This window comes from Saccopteryx leptura, chromosome 1 (assembly GCF_036850995.1).
Source record: "Saccopteryx leptura isolate mSacLep1 chromosome 1, mSacLep1_pri_phased_curated, whole genome shotgun sequence".
In the NCBI taxonomy this organism is placed as follows: domain Eukaryota; kingdom Metazoa; phylum Chordata; class Mammalia; order Chiroptera; family Emballonuridae; genus Saccopteryx; species Saccopteryx leptura.
Window position 1 is genome coordinate 100,625,535 of NC_089503.1, and position 20,553 is coordinate 100,646,087.

Genomic DNA, 20,553 nt, shown 5'->3' on the forward strand with positions numbered 1-20,553 from the left:
ATGACTGGCTTCGGGAGATGGTACAGGAATGGCATGGGCCACAGAGTGGCCAGCCATCTCTGTTCATCTGGAGCATCAGGCTCAGAGGGTTTGCTCAGTAGCCCCAACCTTCTCTTCCCTGCATTCAGCTCTACCTACAAGGACTCCAACACACTGCACCTCCCCACGGAGCGGTTCTCCCCTGTGCGCCGGTTCTCAGACGGGGCTGCGAGCATCCAGGCCTTCAAAGCTCACCTGGAGAAAATGAGCAACAACAGCAGCATCAAACAGTTGCAGCAGGTAATGGAAGAGCCGGTGGACATCTGCAGAGAAGCTTGGGTACCAGAGACGCCTTGTACCCCTTAGTGTCATCACCACTGCAATTTTATAGGTTCAGAACCATGTAGCCTTCTGATGCCCTTTGCTCGCTTGTTAGGGACAACTTTCCCCGGAGTCAGACTTGCTCACCCTTTGAAGGGACTACACTTTCTCCTGTCTCTAGTTCATTAGAGGAATTCCTGAGGTTGGATTTTGGTGGGAAGCACCAGGGAAGGTACTTGTAAACAACCTGGGCATTCCTCAGAATGGCACTGAATCTTGTGGGCGCTTGCTCTGCATTGTTAGCATCTGGCATATGCTCCAGTTGGTATGGAATGGTGCTCGTAGAGGAAGGAAATGAACCTACAGGCTTTTATTTCTTTTTGCATGTGCACGCATAAGAGGCAGGAAGGGAGAGAAATAAGAAGGATCAATTCGTAGTTGTTCATTGATTGCTTCTCATACGTGCCTTGACCAGAGTGAGGAGAGGGGTTTCAAGCCAAGCATGTGACCCCTTGCTCAAACCAGTGACCTTGGGCTAAAAGCGACCATGGGATCATGTTGATGATCCTGTGCTCAAGCCAGCAACCTCAGGGTTTCGACCTCAGCATCCCAGGTTGACACATTATTCACTGAACCACCAGACTTTTTTTTTTAATTGATTTGAGAGAAACATCATTTTGATGTTCCGCTTATTTATGCATTCATTGGTTGATTCTTTTACGTGCCCTGACTGCGAATCGAACCTGCAACCTTGGCGTATCCAGATGACGCTGACCAACTAACTGAGCTATTCCACCAGCGTGTCCTCCAGACTTCTAAAAGGGCCAGTTTCCTTTATGCCTTCCTCTTGACCAAGCTTCCAGTGGCATGTTTTTTGTTTGTTTGTTTTGTTCTTTCAAATTTTTATTTATTGATTTTAGTGAGAGAGGGAGAGAGACAGGGATAGGAACATCAATCTGTTCCTGTATTACCCTGACCAGGGATTGAACCGGCAACCTCTGCGCTTCGGGATGATGCTCTAACCAACTGAGCTATCTGGCCAGGGCAGAATGGCATGTTCTTTGTACACAGATTTCACACTGGACACTTTTACTTATACACAAATCATCCTTGGTGTTTTCCATTAGTTCATACAGAACAGAGTGTGAATCTATATTTGGTATATAGGTATAAATACCTATATAAATGGTGAGCTGCTCTTCAAGGACACTGTTCTATTGTGGCTCTTTCTGCCCATGAGGCCTTGGGGCAGATCTGCACCTGCTGCCATCCCTGCAGGGGGAGGGCCTGGCTGCATCCCATCTGCAGTAACCACTTTCCCTGCAGGAGTGTGAGCAGCTGCAGAAGATGTACGGGGGGCAGATTGACGAGCGAGCCCTGGAGAAGACCCAGCAGCAGCATATGTTATACCAGCAGGAGCAGCACCATCAGATTCTGCAGCAGCAGATTCAGGTAGGCCTTCAGTTTGTTGGGAGTTTGCTTTCAGGCTGATGAGCCTGTGAATTTCAGATGAGATTGTGCAGGGCAAAATAGCTGAGTTCTGTTTATGGTTGATGTGTGTGCGGAAAGGTAATCAAACTTTTCAGTGAGCAAAAGCATAAATCTCAGTGACAGTTCGTTTCTATCCGTCCTAAGAATAGCTCGTGTTAACCTTCAAGCTCACGGTTATTTTTCTCCTTTCCCCCATATGTTTTAGGATTCTATCTGTCCTCCTCAACCTTCTCCACCTCTTCAGGCTGCATGTGAAAACCAGCCAGCCCTCCTCACCCACCAGCTGCAGAGGTAATGAATCATTCTGTTTTATGCCTAAGCTATTGTCTCTGTAGCTTGGTGTCCTTGGCCTGACTAATGGGAGACATGGGCCGACTTTAGCTTGCATCTTGGAAAAACCTATTACAAAGCAGAGGACCCAGTTTGAAGTGTCAGCATCGTCCCTGAAATCCTGACTTCCTGTGTCTCTTCATTTTCTCATCATATGACAGAGGAATCTGACATTAACATGGGAGGCCAGACCCAGGCCCACAGCCACCTCTGCCTCTTTGTCTGGGAAGCCTGGTAAAATAATGTGTGGGTAGGTTTTAAGTAGACTGGTGGGTGGTTTATGTATGTTTTTCTAGCCTGGAGGCTTATCAAAACCAAAAAAATAGTTTCTGCTTATGTGTATCGTATGGCTGAAGCTAACTTCAAGGTTATACAGTCAGCTTGTGACATTTATTTATCTGGTTTTGTTTTTCAAGGTTAAGGATTCAGCCTTCAAGTCCACCCCCCAGCCACCCTAACAACCATCTCTTCAGACAACCCAGTAATAGTCCTCCTCCCATGAACAGTGCCATGATCCAGCCTCACGGTGAGTGGAAAGATTTAGACTGAATCATAGTATGCCACGTGGAAAAAATGAGTCCTAGTTTGAATGCCACAAGCAGTTGATTTGAATGGCAGGAATAATGCAGGATTTAAGGGTGTGGGCTCCAGAGCCAGTCTACCTTGATTTGAAGCCTGTTCCTGCCAACCCCTTAGCTGTGGAATCTCAAGTAAGTTTATTGCAGTTTACCTCAGCTCTCCCAAATGTAAAATAGGAATAATAATAGTACTTGATGAATAGATACATGCACTTGGGACAGTCTCTGGCACAAAATAAATAGTTCTCAATAAAGGTTAACTATTGATATTTTTAATAAAACACTCTCCAACTCTACCAAATAAAAAGCTGCTGCCAGAACCTTCCTTATTGTCATGCCTCTGTTTGGTTATCCATCGTACGTGTGGGTCCTCTCTTGTGGGTGTCCAGATGGAGTGCAGATGAGATTGCCCTGATTAGTCTGGGTCTGTGGGGACCAGCACGGTGAGGATTTAGTATTCCCAAAACGGGTCGTCCCTTAAGTAACACACATAGTCTAGATCCCCTGAAGGGTCTGAATTGGTCTCTATATTCTTCCTACTCAAAGCAGGGTTCCCTGACCAACAATGTCGCAGGAAGATTAGACTCTCAGGTCCCATCTCTGACCTGCTAAATCAGAATCTTCATTTTGTCAAGATTTCCGAGGCCATCTGTGTGCACATTAGAGTTTGAGCACTGCTCTAAATCAGAGTGATTCATTGTGACACCTTAGTTGTTCATTGATTGCTTTCTCATATGTGCCTTGACTGCAGGCCTTCAGCAGACCGAGTAACCCCTTGCTCAAGCCAGCAACCTTAGGTCCAAGCTGGTGAGCTTCTTTTTTTTTTTTTTTTCTCAAGCCAGATGAGCCCGCGCTCAAGCTGGCAACCTTGGGGTCTTGAACCTGGGTCCTTCCGTATCCCAGTCCGACGCTCTACCCACTGCACCACCGCCTGGTCAGGCCGATTCAAAAGAATAATCAATCCGTGGGCCCACTTTCAGGGCGACTTATTAGAAATACAAGTCCATGGGACCCCACCCCAACTTCCTGAATTGGACTTCCTGGTTAGGGCCCAGTAATCTGTGTTTAACAAGTCCTCTGGATGAATCTCAGCACACTGAAGTTTGAGCACTGCTGTAGGTGGCATTTGGTTTGGAATTTTCATTGGCACCTGTCACTTGCAGCTGGCAGGTAAGCAGGACATTTGGTCACACTGAGGTCCCTTTCTCTGCAGGTGCTGCACCTCCTGCCCAGTTTCAAGGCTTACCCTCCCGTAGTACAGTCTTCCAGCAGCAGCCTGAGAACTGTTCTCCTCCTTCCAACATGGCACTGACCTGCCTGGGCATACAGCAGCCTGCCCAGTCCCAGCAGGTGACCATCCAAGTACAGGAGCCTGTTGACATGCTCAGCAGCATGCCAGGGACAGCTGCAAGCTCTGCTGGGCGGGGCATCTCCATCAGCCCCAGTGCCAGTCAGATTCAGATGCAGCACCGTGCCAACCTGATGGCCACCTTCAGCTATGGCCACCGGCCCTTGTCCAAGCAGCTGAGTGCCGACAGTGCAGAGGCCCACAGGTAAGGTGACCTGAAGTCACGCAGCCAGCCAGCCAGGTGATCCAGGAGGGAAGAAGCCCCTTACAGGGCAGGAAAGGAGGAGGAGGAAAGAACGAGACTGGCTGGGCTGTGCTCATTTTGCCCTTATCAGGGTGTGGGTTTGGGTGAACTTGAAGCTTATTTGTTGGCCAAAAGGGGATCAAAATGCTAAGGAGCTGGGAGGAATATCACCAAGTTATCTTACTATTTGTCTGCAAAGAAGAGAGTGGCCTGTTAGAGAAGTTTCTAAAAATGCCAGTTTCCCTTGTCTGTTCTTTGAGGGTTCTTTCCCTCTCAGTCACTCATATTCTGAGATTGGTGCTTCTTAGTAGCTCAGGCGATGTTATAAGATCGTTGCTACCTTAAACCTAGAACTGGGTCTGTTACAGCAGTGCCCTGAGTCCCTGGGACAGTCCCGGGCGAGTGAGTGCAGGGCCAAGCGGGGACGGTGCGCACCTCCTGGTCTCGCCTGTCACACCACAGTTCCCTTCACCAGGAGCTCCCTGCTGAGCCAGAGTAGCAGCCATTCTCCAGGGGAGTATAATGCACTTGTTACATAGATGCCTGGTACTCACTCCCTTTTGTGTCTGCAGCTTGAACGTGAATCGGTTCTCCCCTGCTAACTACGACCAGGCGCATATACACCCCCATCTGTTTTTGGACCAGTCCCAGGGTTCCCCCAGCAGCTACAGCCCTTCAGCAGGAGTGGGGTTCCCTCCAGCCCAAGCCCTGAAAGTCCCTCCACTTGACCAGTTCCCCACCTTCCCTCCCAGTGCACATCAGCAGTCACCTCACTATACCACGTCCGCACTACAGCAGGCCCTGCTGTCCCCCACGCCGCCAGACTACACAAGACACCAGCAGGTACCCCACATTCTTCAAGGACTGCTCTCTCCACGGCATTCGCTCACCGGCCACTCGGACATCCGGCTGCCCCCAGCAGAGTTTGCACAGCTCATTAAAAGGCAGCAGCGGCAGCAGCAGCAGCAGCAGCAACAACAACAGCAGCAGCAACAGCAAGAGTACCAAGAGTTGTTTAGGCATATGAACCAGGGGGATGCTGGGAGTCTGGCTCCCAGTCTTGGGGGACAAAGTATGACAGAGCACCAGGCTTTACCATATCAAAATGCAGACTCCTATCACCACCACCACACCAGCCCCCAGCATCTGCTACAGATTAGAGCGCAAGAATGTAGCCCCGAGGTTCCCTCACCCAGCCCGACCCATGGCTATGCACACCAGCCGGCACTCCTGCATTCAGAGAGCATGGAAGAGGAGTGCTCGTGTGAGGGGGCCAAGGATGCCTTTCCAGACAGGAAGAGTTCAAACACATTGACCAAAGGTTGCCATGACAGCCCCCTACTCTTGAGTACTGGCGGACCTGGGGACCCTGAATCTTTACTGGGAACTGTGAGTCACGCACAGGAATTGGGGATACATCCATACCGACACCAGCCAGCTGCGGCACTCAGTAGAAATAATGTGTCCAGCCGAGGTAAGAGTTCCTTCAAAGTTCAAGTCGTGGGCCAGTCCACCCCAATTCAATTAACTTAGTTGTGTTTTATTTTAGCGAGTACTCTTGTGTTCCTAAAAGAAAAAGAATTTTGGAGAGGACCTTCAGGACCATTAAGGGAGAAGCATGTAGGGGGGTCAGGGGTCTATTTTTCAAAATTAAACAATAGTGTTAGGAAATTAACACATAGTGTAGTCAGTAAGATAAATTATTTCCCATATTCATACCATGTTTTGGGAATCCAGAATTTCTTGATTGTCATCAAAATAGCCAAGGTAACCTCTGCAATAGAAAAGAAGTCAACCCATGGTAAGGAAATGTGTCGTGGAGCACTTGACCAAACGTCAAAGCATCTCACTTTTGGACTTGCCTCTATCATGAATGCAATAGGCTGTCACTTAAATAAACTCTCAGGCTCTTATTTTCCTCACCTGTGTCAAAGAGGCAGGAGGAGCAATGGTGTTTTGCAGAGTATCTGGGAACATTAAAACATCTGTGTTTGTGTTTACATATAATGTGTGTGTGCGCACCAGAGTGAAAGAAATGTAGTCTGAAAGTATGCTGTAAATGTTAGGTATTGTTATTACTGTGGTCATTTCATTAATAAACTAAGCACAGACCATTACAGCATCATAAGGGGCCCCTTGCTGTTCCATTCTTGTCTCACTTCATAACGAATGAGTGCTTTCATTTTCGTTCTGAGGGAGAGTAATGTTACCTTCCGTAGGTTATACTTAGAAAATCTTTGTTCCATTAGCATTATAACATTCATCCTAAACACAATCTGGACTGATACCCATTCCATCATCATAACTCATGAAATACTAGTTTATCCATAAAATATGCAACCCCAAAACTGAGCATGTCTTAAATCCTTCCCTTCTTGGAGCTACATGCATCTCCTGCTCTGTCTTCTCAAGTCAACACACAACTCAGCTCCTAGGGGAACTAGATCCCGTAGCACAGAGCAGGACACCAGACCTTGCTCTGAGTCAATGTATGTGACAAAGATTTGGTGCCTGCAGGTCATACTCCCTCTGCACTGATGGGAGGGGGCATATGGCTGCATAGAACAGCATTACATCCTCGGCTCACGAGCGGGCTGGATAACAGCCTGCTTAGAGGTGTACGGGGGGGTGGGGGGTTTTGCTGCTCCCTTGTGGCTGCGATACCTTTAGGATGGTGGGAAGTTTCAGAACCAGGTCATATGAGGAATGGCTGACAGACCTAGGGATGTTTAGTATTGGGGGAAGTAAAATAAGGAGAACTGTCATACCTCCTAGGTGGAAAAACGGATTTGACTTCTCTGGGTTCATATTATGGGGCAGAACCAAGACTGGAAGAGAAGTTGCAGTAAATGTCAACTCCCTATAGAAGACTTTTATAAGAAGGTTCTAGCACAGGCTGCCTCAGCAGCATGGGAACTCCCTGTGGCTGGAGTGTTGAGGCTGAGACAGGGTGATGGTATTAGGGATGCTGTGGAAGAAAGCTTTCATGAAATTAGGATACTATAGTTGTAACAAACTAATTTTTCTATAGGGTTTTCTATGTGCCAGACACCAAATGCTATTCATATATATCAATAAATGTATTTAATCCTTACAACAACCCTATATGACAACTCTTACCATCCCCATTTTATCAATGACACAACTGAGGCACAGATTGAATAATTTGCCCCAAGGCCAACAGCTAGTGAGTAGCATGTGAACCCAAGGGTCATTTAGTTCACCTAAGCAGCTGCTTCCTGAGCATGTCTTTGGTGTGCAAGCACTGAGGAAAGAGCAAAGTGGGAACAAATAGTGTGCACTCCCCTTTTCCCCCATCTTGGATTACCATGCATTAAAACGCCTTTTGAAATGTTTTTGTTCAAAAATTATTTTCTTTAATCTCTCTTCATTTTTCCCTTTGGTCTGACTCCTATGTACAGAAAGGCTGAAGGGCTAGAATTCACCTGTGTCCCATGATCGCCAGAGGAACTGCCCTTTCAGCAGTTTGCTGATTCATTTAGTACCTAAAGTAAGACAGGATGGTTTGGTACCAGTGTGAGAGTACTGGAAGAGGGAGAAATTAGTTTTCTTTCCTTTTTACGTGAGAGGAGGGGAGACAGTGAGACAGACTCCTGCATGCACCCTGACCAGGATCCACCCAGCAACCCCCGTCTGGGGTCAATGCTTGGACCAGCCAAGCTATCCTCAGTGCCTGGGGCCGATGCTCCGATCATGTGAGTCACTGGCTGTGGGAGGGAAAAGGGGAGAGAAGGGGGAGAGGGAGGGAGAGAGAAGTAGATGTTGCTTCTCACGTGTGCCCTGACTGGGGATTGAACCTGGGACATCAGCATGCTGGGCCAACTATCCACTGAGCCACTAGCCAGGGCCAAGAGATTAGTTCTCAATCAGCAGTAAGTGGCATTTCAGTTAAGTGTGAAGAATGAAGATGATTTTGCCATTTGTATTCGGAGAGAAACATGAGGAAAGACCAGTAGGTAAGAATGCCTTAAGGATGTTTTGGGGGGATGACAAGCAGGCTTGGTTGAAATATAGGACCCATGAAGGAATTATTAGAAGCTAAGGGCAGAGGCTTTCTGAAATCCAGAGTATGATCTAGATCCAGCTGCAATGCCCCAGGAGAAGAGTGGCACATTACTCAATTCTCCCGCCAGTTTAAAGTGATAACACAATTCTGTCAGGCAGTCACACCCCTTATTGTAAATCTAAGGCCTTCAGTCCAGGCCAGAACTTTGTGGTTATAATTCTTTTGACAAACTTCCTACTTCTTTCCTTAGCTGAGTTACTGTCATTACCTCTCTCCTCCCTCTTTTTTCACCATCTTCTTACATCTACTGCCATCGCCACCATTGTCCCCTACAAACGTCTCTTCTGGTTTCTGCCAGAGTGAGTATATTCCTAAAGGATTCAACTCATCCCCTGTCCATGCTGCCTCACTGTCAGCTCTGCAGTATCTTCCCCCCAAAGACCTCTTTTTTCTTAAACACTTTTCCCCTGATCTTTAGTATGAGCTTTTCTAGAAGCTGTTGTCCTAGCTCTTGCCAACATATTATAGAGACTATTCTTCCTTCTTTCTCCCCAATTTACTCTAAACTTACTCTTAAACTTAGTACAGCCTTTTCTCACTTGAATACTATTTACCTTTTTCTAACATCCACTCCTACTTTGTGACTTTTGGAACCACATATACAATTACTTTTAACGAATAAAGCCACAAATTATTAGTATGTGTATTTAAGATCCAGTATAGGTGAAGTAATACAATAGAGAAAAAAACATGGTCTAAGGAAGCCCAATGCTACTCAGGAGTTAAAATTCCTTCAGAAATGTATATCCAGGTGTTTGAGATGATTTCTTATCCTTAGAGTCCCCATTGCCCTTACCTTAAAGGACATGTGCTTACTCTGACCATGGACCTAACGGTAGGGCTGCCTGTAACCTCTCCTCCCTTTCTTCATCTGTGTCGTTAGGGATGATATGCTAAATGCCCCCTAAGGAAAGGAGAATGGAGTTGATGTTTGTAGTTAGTCTGCCCCCTGTGCGGTACTCATCTCTTTTCTTTTCCCAGCCACCCTAGGATGTATATGTTAGGATCCCTTTTACAGTAGAAACGGGGGTTCCTCAATCTCCCTGCTTCAGCCTGATATGATGCTTTCTATCCTTTTAAGGACACGAAAGCTTGCAGTTATACATTACCAAGATCATCAAATAATGTGCTGTTACGTTTGTCAGGAAAGGGTTATGATGCCCCACCTCCACTACCCTGCAGGCAAGTAGGGGAAGCTCACACGACTTATTTACCTGTTTGGACAGGGAAGGTGCTTGCTGTTTCCTTTACCTCTGTGCAGTTCCACTCTAGTCCCAAAGCACTTCACCTGTTATTTCCATGGCAGAGCAAATTCAACAATTTATTGAATGACTAGGTTGCACAGACTGTGTTGTAGGTTCTGTGTGGAATGCAGAAGGCGGTTGTACAGTGGATAGAGCATCGGACTGGGACGCAGAGGATGCAGAGACCCCTAGGTCGCCAGCTTGAGCACAGGCTCATCTGGTTTGAGCAAGGCTCACCAGCTTGAGCCCAAGGTCACTGGCTCGAGCAAGGGGTCGCTTGGTCTGCTGTAGCCCCCAGGTCAAGGCACATATGAGAAATCAGTCAATGGACAACTAAGGAACCGCAACGAAGAATTGATGTTTCTCATCTCTCTCCCTTCCTGTCTGTCTGTCCTTCTCTCTGACTCTGTCTCTGCCACACACAAAAAAAAAAAGGTGTAGAAGTTACAGGGCTATGCATGCCCCGTGCTGCCTATGATCTGCCACTCTAGAAAGAGAATTAAGGTTTATCTTCTATACTTGATTTTCTTTTTACTTTGAAAGTAAATAAGTACAACAGCATAACCAGTTTACATAGTTTACAAGTTGGTACATGACTTCACAAAGAAAAGTACATCCTTTTTCTCTGAGCTGAGTCAGTGTCAGCAATAATTGTGAACTTCAGGCCTCATAGAGGGTAGAGCAACAGATAGAGGTTATACCCCTCAGAACCTTTAAGAAGAACATGCACATGTCATTTATCTCATTTTTTTTTCTTAAAACCCAGTAAATGAGTAAGGACAAGTCAACATTGACAGATTCAATAGAGAGTTGTGCAAGCTGCCTGCAGTCCCCTTAGCTGGTGGGTGGTGTGTACTGTCTGTCCGTGTGCTTCCCCTTGCGTGGTCAGACGATCACCCTCCCCTCTGCACTCTCAGCTTTACTTTGGTAATACTGATAGTGCTGCTCTCAAGAGTCCTCTTTCCCCTGTTATTCATGTATTCTGTGGTGAGCTTGACAGTTTCTCTAGTTGCATCAAGGATGCCAAAGATGTGAGCCTAAATTTCATGTCCCTTGGCCAGTGGGTTACTCTTTGTACACCTCACCCTACCCCCAGCTAGTCAGTAGGTCTCATCTTAGAATGTCACAAAGGACTTTTAGACTCAGGACCCAACAGTCTTACTAAAAATCATACTTTACTTGTGTAATCCTTTATAATTTGTTAAAGACTTTCTGTGTGTTATCTTTTGAGCCTCCACACAACTGTCATTTTTGAGACAGAATAAGAGAGATTAAATGGCTTACCCAATTTGTACATTCTATTGGTGGTGGAGTTGGATCCTGACGTCAAATTTTCTGATCCCCTTGCATAATATTCTTCCCTTTATGCCTCCTCACCATCCATTCTGTACCTTTCAAGCATGTCTGCCAAGCAGCAGACGCTCGCCCTTCTAGGTCAGTGACCTGTGGGTCATTTTGAAACTTGAGTAGACAAAGCCCTGCTTTAATACCAGCTCCTTTTTTCATCTAGTTTTTAACTTATATTTGTCTCTCCTAAACCAGAGGCTTCTTCTCTGGAAATTAAAGTTTCACTAACTCATTTGTTCACTTATATACAGAAAATAGTCTCCATAATTCTAGAAGCAGCATTTTTGATAAAATGAGTTTCTCTGTTTCTGTCAGCTCAGTAAGCCCTCAAAAGTAACATCTCTGAAATGAGTCCAAATAATACCAGCCTTTCCTGAGATCTTACAGTGTGCCAAACTCTGGTAAGCACTGACATCCCTGTGTAGTAAGTCCTGTTTTACAGGTGCACTGAGACCCAGTGACATCAGGGAACTTGCCCAACTCCTCAGGAATCCTAGTGAAGCCAGAATTTAAGCCCAGATCTCCTTGACTGCAGAGCCTGTGCTCATGAGCTTTAGGCTGGGGAGTCAGGAAGGCTCACTGCATGATTTGTGAAGCAATAGCTTGCTCTATCTTGGTGGCACTCTCAGATTTGTTGGCACCAGACCTGAAGGCTAGGAAGAGAGCAGACAAGGAAGGGACAGGGTCTGTGTGACCTTCCCAAAGGCGGAGCCAAAAAGAGAGTGGGTGTTTGGGTTCAGGAATAAAAATAAATTCAAAAAAAGGAAGGGGGAAAAAGGAGACTTCGCATACATATCAAATACACAGACTGAGTGAGGCCTCTAGAAGAGTGGGGAGAGGACTAAGATCAAGAACCAGGTCTGACGCATTTTGTTAGCTGCACCATTTCCTCATGTTTGATAATGACCCTTTAAAAATCAGGAGGAGAGCTCTTGTGTTTGTCTTCACATCTGTTTCTATAATCGGGATAAAATGCCAAGGAATTAAATGGATACTGGTAGCTATCAAAAAAGAGAATACAGCCTGACCAGGTGGTAGCTCAGTGGATAGAGTGTCGGATTAGGATGCAGAGAACCCAGGTTCGAGACCCCGAGGTCACCAGCACGGGCTCATCTGGTTTGAGCAAAATCTCACCAGCTTGAACTCAAGGTCGTTAGCTTGAGCAAGGGGTTACTCGGTCTGCTGAAGGCCCACGGTCAAGGCACATATGAGAATACAATCAATGAACAACTAAGGTGTTGCAACAAAAAAACTGATGATTGATGCTTCTCATCTCTCTCCGTTCCAGTCTGTCCCTATCTATCCCCCCCCCCCCCCGTCTCTGTAAAAAAGCAAAAAAAAAAAAGCATACAGGCATTAGAAAATATTTTGACAGCCTGGCTGGGTAGCTCAGTTGGTTAGAGCGTCATCCCAAAACACCAAAATTACAGACCCAATATCCCCTGTCAGGGCACACACATAAAGTGGACAGCGAATGCACAGCTAAGTCCAACAACAAATGAGTGCTCTCTCTCTCCCCTCCCCTCCTTCCTTACCTCCTTCCCTCCTTCCTTGCCTCGCTCTGCCTCTCTTAAGTCAATTAATAAAAGAAAATTTATTTTTTAAAAAGAAAATACTTTGACAAAGTATGAAGCAACTATCTGTTGCTTTTTGGCATTAGAGGCCAGAGAGCCAGTTCCCCACTCACAAAACCATTGCACCACTTCCTGTCCATGGTCTCTGTGTGGTGTGGGGCTAGCATGTGAGCTGTGCCCACTGAGAGGCTTTGGGCTGGGCGGGTAAGCCAAGTGAGCTAATCCCACAGAGCAAGTCCTGAGTAGGCATTCTTTTATCTTCCTCTCTGCTGGCTTGTAGCTTTCAGTAGCAGAAGAGTTGATTTCTAACTATTCCTTTGCCCTCTTGGCTCACAGGACTTTCTAAAGATTTCTCACTTTTTCATCTTTGGTAGTTGGGAAGGTCCCCCCTCCTGTCATTTTTTGTTAGAATGTTTTGCATTACCAGCCGTGTGCATGTCCTTTCCTCTACTTCCCATTCTGCCTCAGCCCCTAAGCCCAGGCATAACCTTGATTGTCACAGCATACCATTTCAGTATAGAGGCCTGAAACCCTTTACCTAACATGAAAGCAGTCCGTTTCATTTTCATTATTCAAATAATTCTTGGAGTGGTACAGTTAACATTAGGGCTATGTTTCCTATTAAAAACTTTTTAAAAACTTGGTCTCACCAAGGTACAGTTCATCAAGAGATAGGCCCAATATTTGCCAAGGAGGCTTAACCCAAAAAAACCAACCAAGCAAACAAAACATGTTCAAGTGCCAGGCTCTTAAGGAGTAGAGCCAGAAGTACAACCAATAAGGATCTGTCAGCTTTAGTGTGGTGCTGGTGTTCTTGACCGTCCTTTATCAAGAAGAAATATACATTCCTCTTGAACTCTTCTTTTTTTCCAAAATCTATTTCACAGGGTTGCATGACTCTGATAGGATACTAACTCATATTAAGAGAACATTTATTACTATTGCTCAGGAGAGAATTATTAAAATACTTACTGGGTATAAGGCAACGTTCTGGAATACAGGAGGCTCACAGACATGCATAAAATACAATTTTTTTTCCTCAAAGAACTTGTAGTCTAATATGAATGATTAAGGCAAGTACACAATTTAATATGGTACCAGGAATAATGTTAGAGTATTCAGAGTTCAAGACACTTGAAGAAAGAAAAGATCTATTTTTGTTTGAAAGGGAAAGTTTCATAAAGATGTTAACATTTGAGATGGACCTGGAAGGCTGAGTTGATCTGAATTGGCAGGACTGGGAGTGGAGGAACCAGGCATTTCCAGGGCAGGGAGCAGAGGGAGCAAGTACACAGAATTGTGAATGGGCAGGGATAGCTAAGTGGTTCCACTTAACTCGAGCTGGGCCAGTGCTGGGAAAACGAGGTGTGTGAGCTACCTTGTAGGAAGATTCATCTTTGTAGGGCAGTGGTAGAGGGATGGTTAAGAGGCTGTTGTAATAATCCAGGCAAGAGGCCGTCAGGCCTCCCTGGAAGCAGTGGGGTTGAACAGATAGGGGCTAGAGTGCCCAACATCACAGAGGTGCAGTCTTTCCACTTTGGCCAACGTGGAACCAGGATTAAGGAAGTAAGGAGTGAGGTTCCCTGCCAGCTCGCACCCAGATTAGGAAAATAGGTACTAAAACAAGGATCTCTGAAAGAGGAGCAGGTTGTAAGGGGAGTGGTGAGTTTGGAATTACCTCTAACACATGTTGAGTGTTAGATGTTCATTAGATATAAAGAAAAGGAGATCTAGGAAATAGTTGGAGCTATGCTCTGGAGCTTAAAAGAGCATGTCAGTAGTTCTTTACATAGAGGCAGTATAGCTGAAAACACGAAGATGGATGATATTGCCAAAGTAAGTCTGGGGAAAAAGAGAAGGTCCAGGGTGGAAATGTAGGGAGTGGAGTTGCTGCAGGCAGAGTTGGGAACAGTGTGAGAAGCAGAGGAGAGGATGAGGAGTGCGCTGAGCGGGAGTGCAGAAAGAAGAGAGGGCATCCACGGCATGGAGGCGTCCTCTCTGAGGCTCCTGAGCACTCCAGCAGTGATTCTCATGTGCATCTGGGTTTGAGAACACAGCACTGCCAAGTGTACAGAGTAATGAGAAAACAAAAGGTTCACTGTGACAAACACCAGTATGTGGGCTTTTTCTCCTAAGAGTGTGAGCCTCCATAAAGAGGCTCATGTTTGCCATAGGACTTGGGGTTGGAAGGCTGGTCCAGGCTTCTTTAAGCACCATCACCAGCCTCTGAGGATTAGTAGATAGTGCACATGTGGTCCTCATCATTGTTCATTGTCCCTTGCAAGACATTGCTCTGCTAGGCTTTGACAATGTTGGGAGAAACTCTAGGTCTGCTGACCCTATTTTGCTTTGTCTCCCCAGAATCTGTCATAGGGAACTGCATGGATAGGAGTTCTCCAGGACAAGGAATGGAGCTGTCAGATCACAATGGACTTGGGTACCCAGCACGCCCCTCAGTCAGTGAGCACCACAGGCCCAGGACCCTCCAGAGACACCACACAATCCAGAACAGCGATGATGCTTATGTATGTTGTCCCCTTGTGCTCTCAGAAGGGGGACCCTTCCAACCCCAACTCTGAAAACAGAGTAGCGTGGGGTAGCATCTCCTCATCCAGTCTTCCGACCCAGAGCCCAGCACCTCCATGCGCTGAGGAGGCGTGTCTGAATTGCCGTAACAGACCAGCCCTGCCCTCCTGGAGGATCTCATAGTATCTGTGCTCCAGATTTTCATGGAGGAATCAAGAGTAGTTGCTATCTGTTCCCTCTAGTCTTAGTTATTCGCCTTCTCCCCAGATAGTCTGCACTCAAGTCCCAGTAAATGAACCCTTAGGCTCTTGGTTGGCTTTCTGGTGGCTCCAGTGAACTTGGAGGCAGCTAACCTTGCTCAGCAAGGCTTTGTCTTCCTGGGGAAGACTCCTAGGGCAGCAAGGTTTAATAGCAACTAGCCACAAGTAGTTATTCAAATTTAGTTGTAATTAAAACAAAATGAAATTTAAAATTCCGTTTCTGAGTCACTCTAGTCACATTTCAAGTCACTGTGGCTGTGGCTGCATCCTGGACAGCACAGCGGGGCATTTCTGCCCTCAGAGAGAGTTTGCTGGACAGTCTGTCCTGAGATAGACTGCTCATGGTGATGGGGATAGGTCAGAAACCTGGTTTTGGAAGGCCACATAGGTGTCGGGGGCATCTGTCCATCAGCTGAGAGTCACCACGCCCTCCCACCCCCACTCTAAGGGTGCAGCTGCAGCAGTCCTGCACTGGCATCCTAGTGTTGCTGTTGGGGCACCCCCTTGGATGGCGCGGCAGAGGAGGGGAGTCTAGGAGTGACTGCTCGGGAGTGGCGCCTGAGGCTGCCCTTGCCTGAGCTCTTTGAGAGGGAACAACCCTCTCTAAGGGTCTCCCGTGTGGTGTGCAATCTGGTATCCTCCTTTTCCTCATCATTTTCTGCAGGTGCAGCTGGATAACTTGCCAGGAATGAGTCTTGTGGCTGGGAAAGTACTTAGTTCTGCCCGGATGTCAGATGCCGTCCTCAGTCAGTCCTCGCTCATGGGGAGCCAGCAGTTCCAGGATGGGGAAAACGAAGGTAAGGTGACTTACCCATGGGGTGTCCCAGAGAGGTTCCGAGAGCTCCCCTTCCCTTTTCACCAGTGACAGCTTCCCTCTTCTGTGTAGAGTTCATGGGATGCCACAGCACCCCAAAGGGGTTCTGGACACAAAACTCTCCCATTCTTCCCTTCACCGAGCATGAGCATATAAAGGAGCATGCCTTCTGGCTGAGTGAGGGGTACCACATTTTTGTTTATAATACTTTCTTAAGAAACTCCTTTAATAACACTTTTCTGGTTCTGATTTGAGGGCAGTGTGCCAAATGGAATAGGTCTGCCTATGCTTAGAACCAGTACAAGGAGGGTGTCATAATAGAGGTAAAGCACAGGCCGTGGAGTGGACAGGTTCACAGTAAATCCTGACTCTGCCCTTTACAGGCTGCACGGACAGGGCATTTAGCCTTTCTGACCCTAACATCTTCCTCTGTAAAGTGGTAGAAACATTATAGCCTGTACCCTAGATTGTCCTGTGAGTGTCAAGTGTCCTAGTGAGCATAAAGTGCTTAGAAATATTCCTAGAGCATAGAGAGGTCCCAGTAATGTGTCGGCTTGCAGTAAAGTTGTCTTCTCCCTTAAAGAGAGGGAGGTCTTTCAGAAGGAGCAGTGTTCCATCCCCTCCCACACTACAGCTGTGACAGGAGGGAGGGAGACCGAAAGGAAAGGGGACAGACAGAGCACTTAGAAGAATCCTGGCCCCTAGCCCAGTCACTAAACACACTGAGGGCCTGCAGTGAGCTCGAGTCCAGGGCTGGGAGTCAGACTTCTCTTCCTCCTCACTCCCGCTTGGCCCCTCCTTCCCTCCAGCTCCCTGCAACTCTCACCTGTTCTTTCTGGTCTTTAGAATGCGGGGAGAGGCTAGGAGGTCACGAGCACCTAGACCTGACTGATGGCAGCCAGCATTTGAACTCTTCTTGCTACCCATCAACATGTATAACAGACATACTGCTCAGCTATAAGCACCCCGAGGTCTCCTTCAGCATGGAACAGGCGGGAGTGTAACAGGAACCAAGAGTGAGTGTCCCCCGGGCCCAACTAGCTCTTTGGCCCAGAGCCAGCTCCTGATGCCATCAGGAGAGTCCTTCTCCGTGAACCCCACAATGTCACTCTTCCCTCATGGTCTTCACTTCTTTCGGCTCTGTCACCAAGTACTGTGCTAGCTACTTTGGGGTGTGAACAGGTGCAGACAGCAGAAAGGCTGCGGCAGTCCCTTGGTTTAATTATGGGGAGGAGACACGTGCATCGTAGAGATTGGTGCTGTAACAGCCTAAACAGGGACAGAGAGAACAGCAGCTTTGGAGGGTGCGGCGCCTGTCGCCAGGGCCGTAAGGAAAGGAAGTGGGCGTTGAACTCAGTCCTGAAAGATGAAGCCCAGCAAGAAAACACATCTGGCCATAATTCTTAAGGCTGTGCTACAAGTGGCAGAATATTCTAGACAGGGGAAATAGATGATCAGAGGCCAGTGGTAGAGGAGGTAGGGATACGTTGGCCTGGCTGGAATAATGCCTAACCAAACATTGGAGGTAGTATTGGTTCTCTGAAAACTCAGGAAAGACTTGATGAGAGTTGAGCCGTCAACATGGCAGACCTCTTTAAAAGCCTGAGGTAAAGTGAGCCAGTTTTTTTATTGGTCTCAGCCTATATAGCCCTTGTGTTCTTACTATTATTACAAGACACCCTTCAGCAATAACCATCAGGAAACTTTCAAGGATGCAGGTTTATTACTTACATACAAGACCTGGAAATTACACAGCACACCTGGGGCCACACAGTGAAATTGTGGGGGCTGAGGGGGGAGAAAGAAAACAGGCCTAGTGCTTGGCTTTTATTGGGGTCCAGGGTGGGGGCCTGGGGTGTTGTGGGCACACTCTTCATTGATGAATTTAAGACCTGTAAGAGCAAGAATTTAAAGTACAGGAAAAGAAAACAAACAAGGAGCCCGAATGGTCAGTTAATTAAATCAGCCAAGTTCAAAAACAAGGCTCTGTGCAGGGAGGGGCCTGGCTCCTTAGCTAGCCTGGGGCTGCAGTGGTGGCATTCAAGATAGGCTTTGCCCTGGGTGCCTCCTTGAAACGAATGCTTAAGTCAGGAACTTTCACTACAAAAAGAAAAAAAACAATCCTGCTCACACTACACAGCTGCATTTTTAAAAGAAAGTTCTCTACTGAAAATCTGAGTCTTTCTCTTTTCAAAATAGTTCTCCCCGTTTGCTCCATTGCAGCTTTGTGTACAGCTCAAGAATGAAGAGATCGACTTTAAGCCAACAGTATCTATCAGCATCGCGCCAAATTCCATTGTTTCTCTCCACCCAGAAATGTCGTGGCTCCTTTCCTCACCTCTGGTCCATCAGTGTGCTGTTCTTCTAGGTTCTGAGGGGGTTGCCATGTTCGCTTGTACGAGCAAGTCACCAAGGAAATAAACAGGAAGTCCATGTTTGCCGCCTTTTGTGAAAGTGTATTTGGTGCATTTCAGTTGGTGGTTTGGTTTGGTTTTGGTTTTGGTTTTTTGGCATATTTTCTTTTGGAAGTGATTTTCTTTTCGTTTTTTTCCCCTTTTTTTTCCACTTTGCTTCTCTTTCTTTTTTCTTTTTTGAGACAGAAGAGCAAAGCAGTCCGAGTACGGAGGCCAGGCAACCCAGGGCCACTCCCCTCCCCAGCCTCCATCCTCAGAGCATCTATAGTGCTCTGCGATGCTTTCCATAGGAGCAACAGCTAAAGAGTAGCATCTTCTGGAAACTTAGTGGCTGGGGAAAGGGAGAGAGGAAGGTGTGATGGCCTTTGGCACTTGGAGAACAGAAGGAGAAATCCTAAGCCTGGAACCTGAGAAGATCTTTACTGCTGGGATCCACTGAAAACCACTCTGGCCCAGCCGAGATCCTATCAGAATATTAGCATGGAGGCTGGAAGTGACCTGGTGTTGATGACATACAGGTTAGAATGTCTCAGAGTGAGCCTTTTCTTTGCTATGTAACTCAGTTCCCTTCTTGTAACCTGGAAAGTCGGTTCCCTTTACCATCCTGCTGGTTCTACCCATGGACTGAACACTCTACAGTGGTACCTATGCTTTTGTGTTGGCTTACATTCTCATTTTATATTGTGTTCTAAGAAGGATGGTTTCTCCATATTCCATATATATATGTATATGTATATATATGTGTATATGTGTGTGTGTGTGTGTGTGTGTACACACACACTTTTCCCTTTCAGCCTCTGTCTCAGGCAAGAAGACTAGGAGGCTCTCCTGGGCCCTGACTCTCTCCTAACCTCTTTCTCCCTGGGTATCTTCATTCCCTATTTTAATTCTTGATCATGTAGTAATTGTTTTGGTAAATGTTGATATTGTTATTATTATTATTAATAAATAAAAACAAAAGGAATTTTTGTTTGAAAGAGAAATGTTTAACCAGCTTCTGTTCTATTTGAATTGTGACTTGCACCTTTTGTTCAAAGTATCTTATTTAGACCTTGTTATTGTGAACAGTTCTTCCCTGTGCCAGTGACAGACGCCCTCCTCTGAAGCAGTGCATATGCAGCCGCTGTTGTTTGTGTCATTATCTTTATTTTCCTTCCTTGTTAGAAACCAAAGTCTTTTATGCTGGCTGAGGGCTGACAAAGGGTCTGGGGGGGGCCTCCTTTGATGTTCAAAACAAAAAGAGGCTAGATATTCTGGAAAAGGAGAGTAAATGTCCCCAGTGCCCTATTAGTCTTTCATCCTGAATTTGCACAGAAGAAAGCAGGTGCCCAGCATGGCCATCCTGGGGTTGCTGACAGGATCCCGTGCAGCTTGTCCCTCTCGCTGATCCTGGCAGCTCAGCTCCCAGACCCAGTGTCCCTTGATGGATTCCTGCAGTGCAAGAACCCTTCCCGGGATACGTCCCGTGTTTCCTGGTCCCCAACCACCTCTTCAAAACTTGATGGGGCGACCAACTACTCACCAGAAGGAAGCTACCATGAAAGCCCAAACAGCTACTGTTTGACTTCTCTGGGCTCATTCCAGCCGCAGTGCCCCGACTGCCCCTCCCCACCCCAGCCTGTTCTGTTTACATGGAACTGAACTGACCGGAGAGCAGACTGCCACCGTCCAGTGACCACCCAGATGGAAGCCAGTGAGCCTACTAACCGTGCCATCTTGCGAACTACACTTTTAAAAAATCATTGCTTTGTATTGTAGTAACCTATATGCGCAGTATATGTTGAATGTATATTAATGTACTTTCTTATTTCTGTTCTTTGAAAATGTCAGAAGTATTTTTTCTTTCTCATTTTTGTTGAACTAAAAAAGGATTTAAAAAATCTCCAGACCCAACTTGCAGTAAGACCTTTGGCCCCTTTTTTGTGGGCACTTACAACTTAGTAACTTAATTGGACAGTAGGGGATTGTGGAAATAAAATAACTGATTACCACCTTA

At 46.5% G+C, this 20,553-nt stretch overlaps 1 protein-coding gene across 6 annotated transcripts in view; it reads left to right on the forward strand.

Annotated features, from left to right (window-relative positions):
• SIK3 (SIK family kinase 3) overlaps positions 1 to 20,553 on the forward strand; it is a 240,174-nt gene extending 219,621 nt beyond the window's left edge. For 3 of the 6 annotated variants that reach the window (XM_066372623.1, XM_066372635.1, XM_066372629.1), the window contains 10 exons: positions 129 to 279; positions 1,627 to 1,752; positions 1,997 to 2,082; positions 2,538 to 2,647; positions 3,913 to 4,252; positions 4,864 to 5,765; positions 14,905 to 15,068; positions 15,994 to 16,126; positions 16,990 to 17,159; positions 18,367 to 20,553. In XM_066372623.1, coding sequence (XP_066228720.1) covers positions 129 to 279; positions 1,627 to 1,752; positions 1,997 to 2,082; positions 2,538 to 2,647; positions 3,913 to 4,252; positions 4,864 to 5,765; positions 14,905 to 15,068; positions 15,994 to 16,126; positions 16,990 to 17,147 — 2,170 coding nt within the window. In that variant the 3' untranslated portion in view covers positions 17,148 to 17,159; positions 18,367 to 20,553. The remainder of the gene's footprint in view (positions 1 to 128; positions 280 to 1,626; positions 1,753 to 1,996; positions 2,083 to 2,537; positions 2,648 to 3,912; positions 4,253 to 4,863; positions 5,766 to 14,904; positions 15,069 to 15,993; positions 16,127 to 16,989; positions 17,160 to 18,366) is intronic. The other 3 variants (XM_066372640.1, XM_066372650.1, XM_066372646.1) reach the window with 1 other exon arrangement.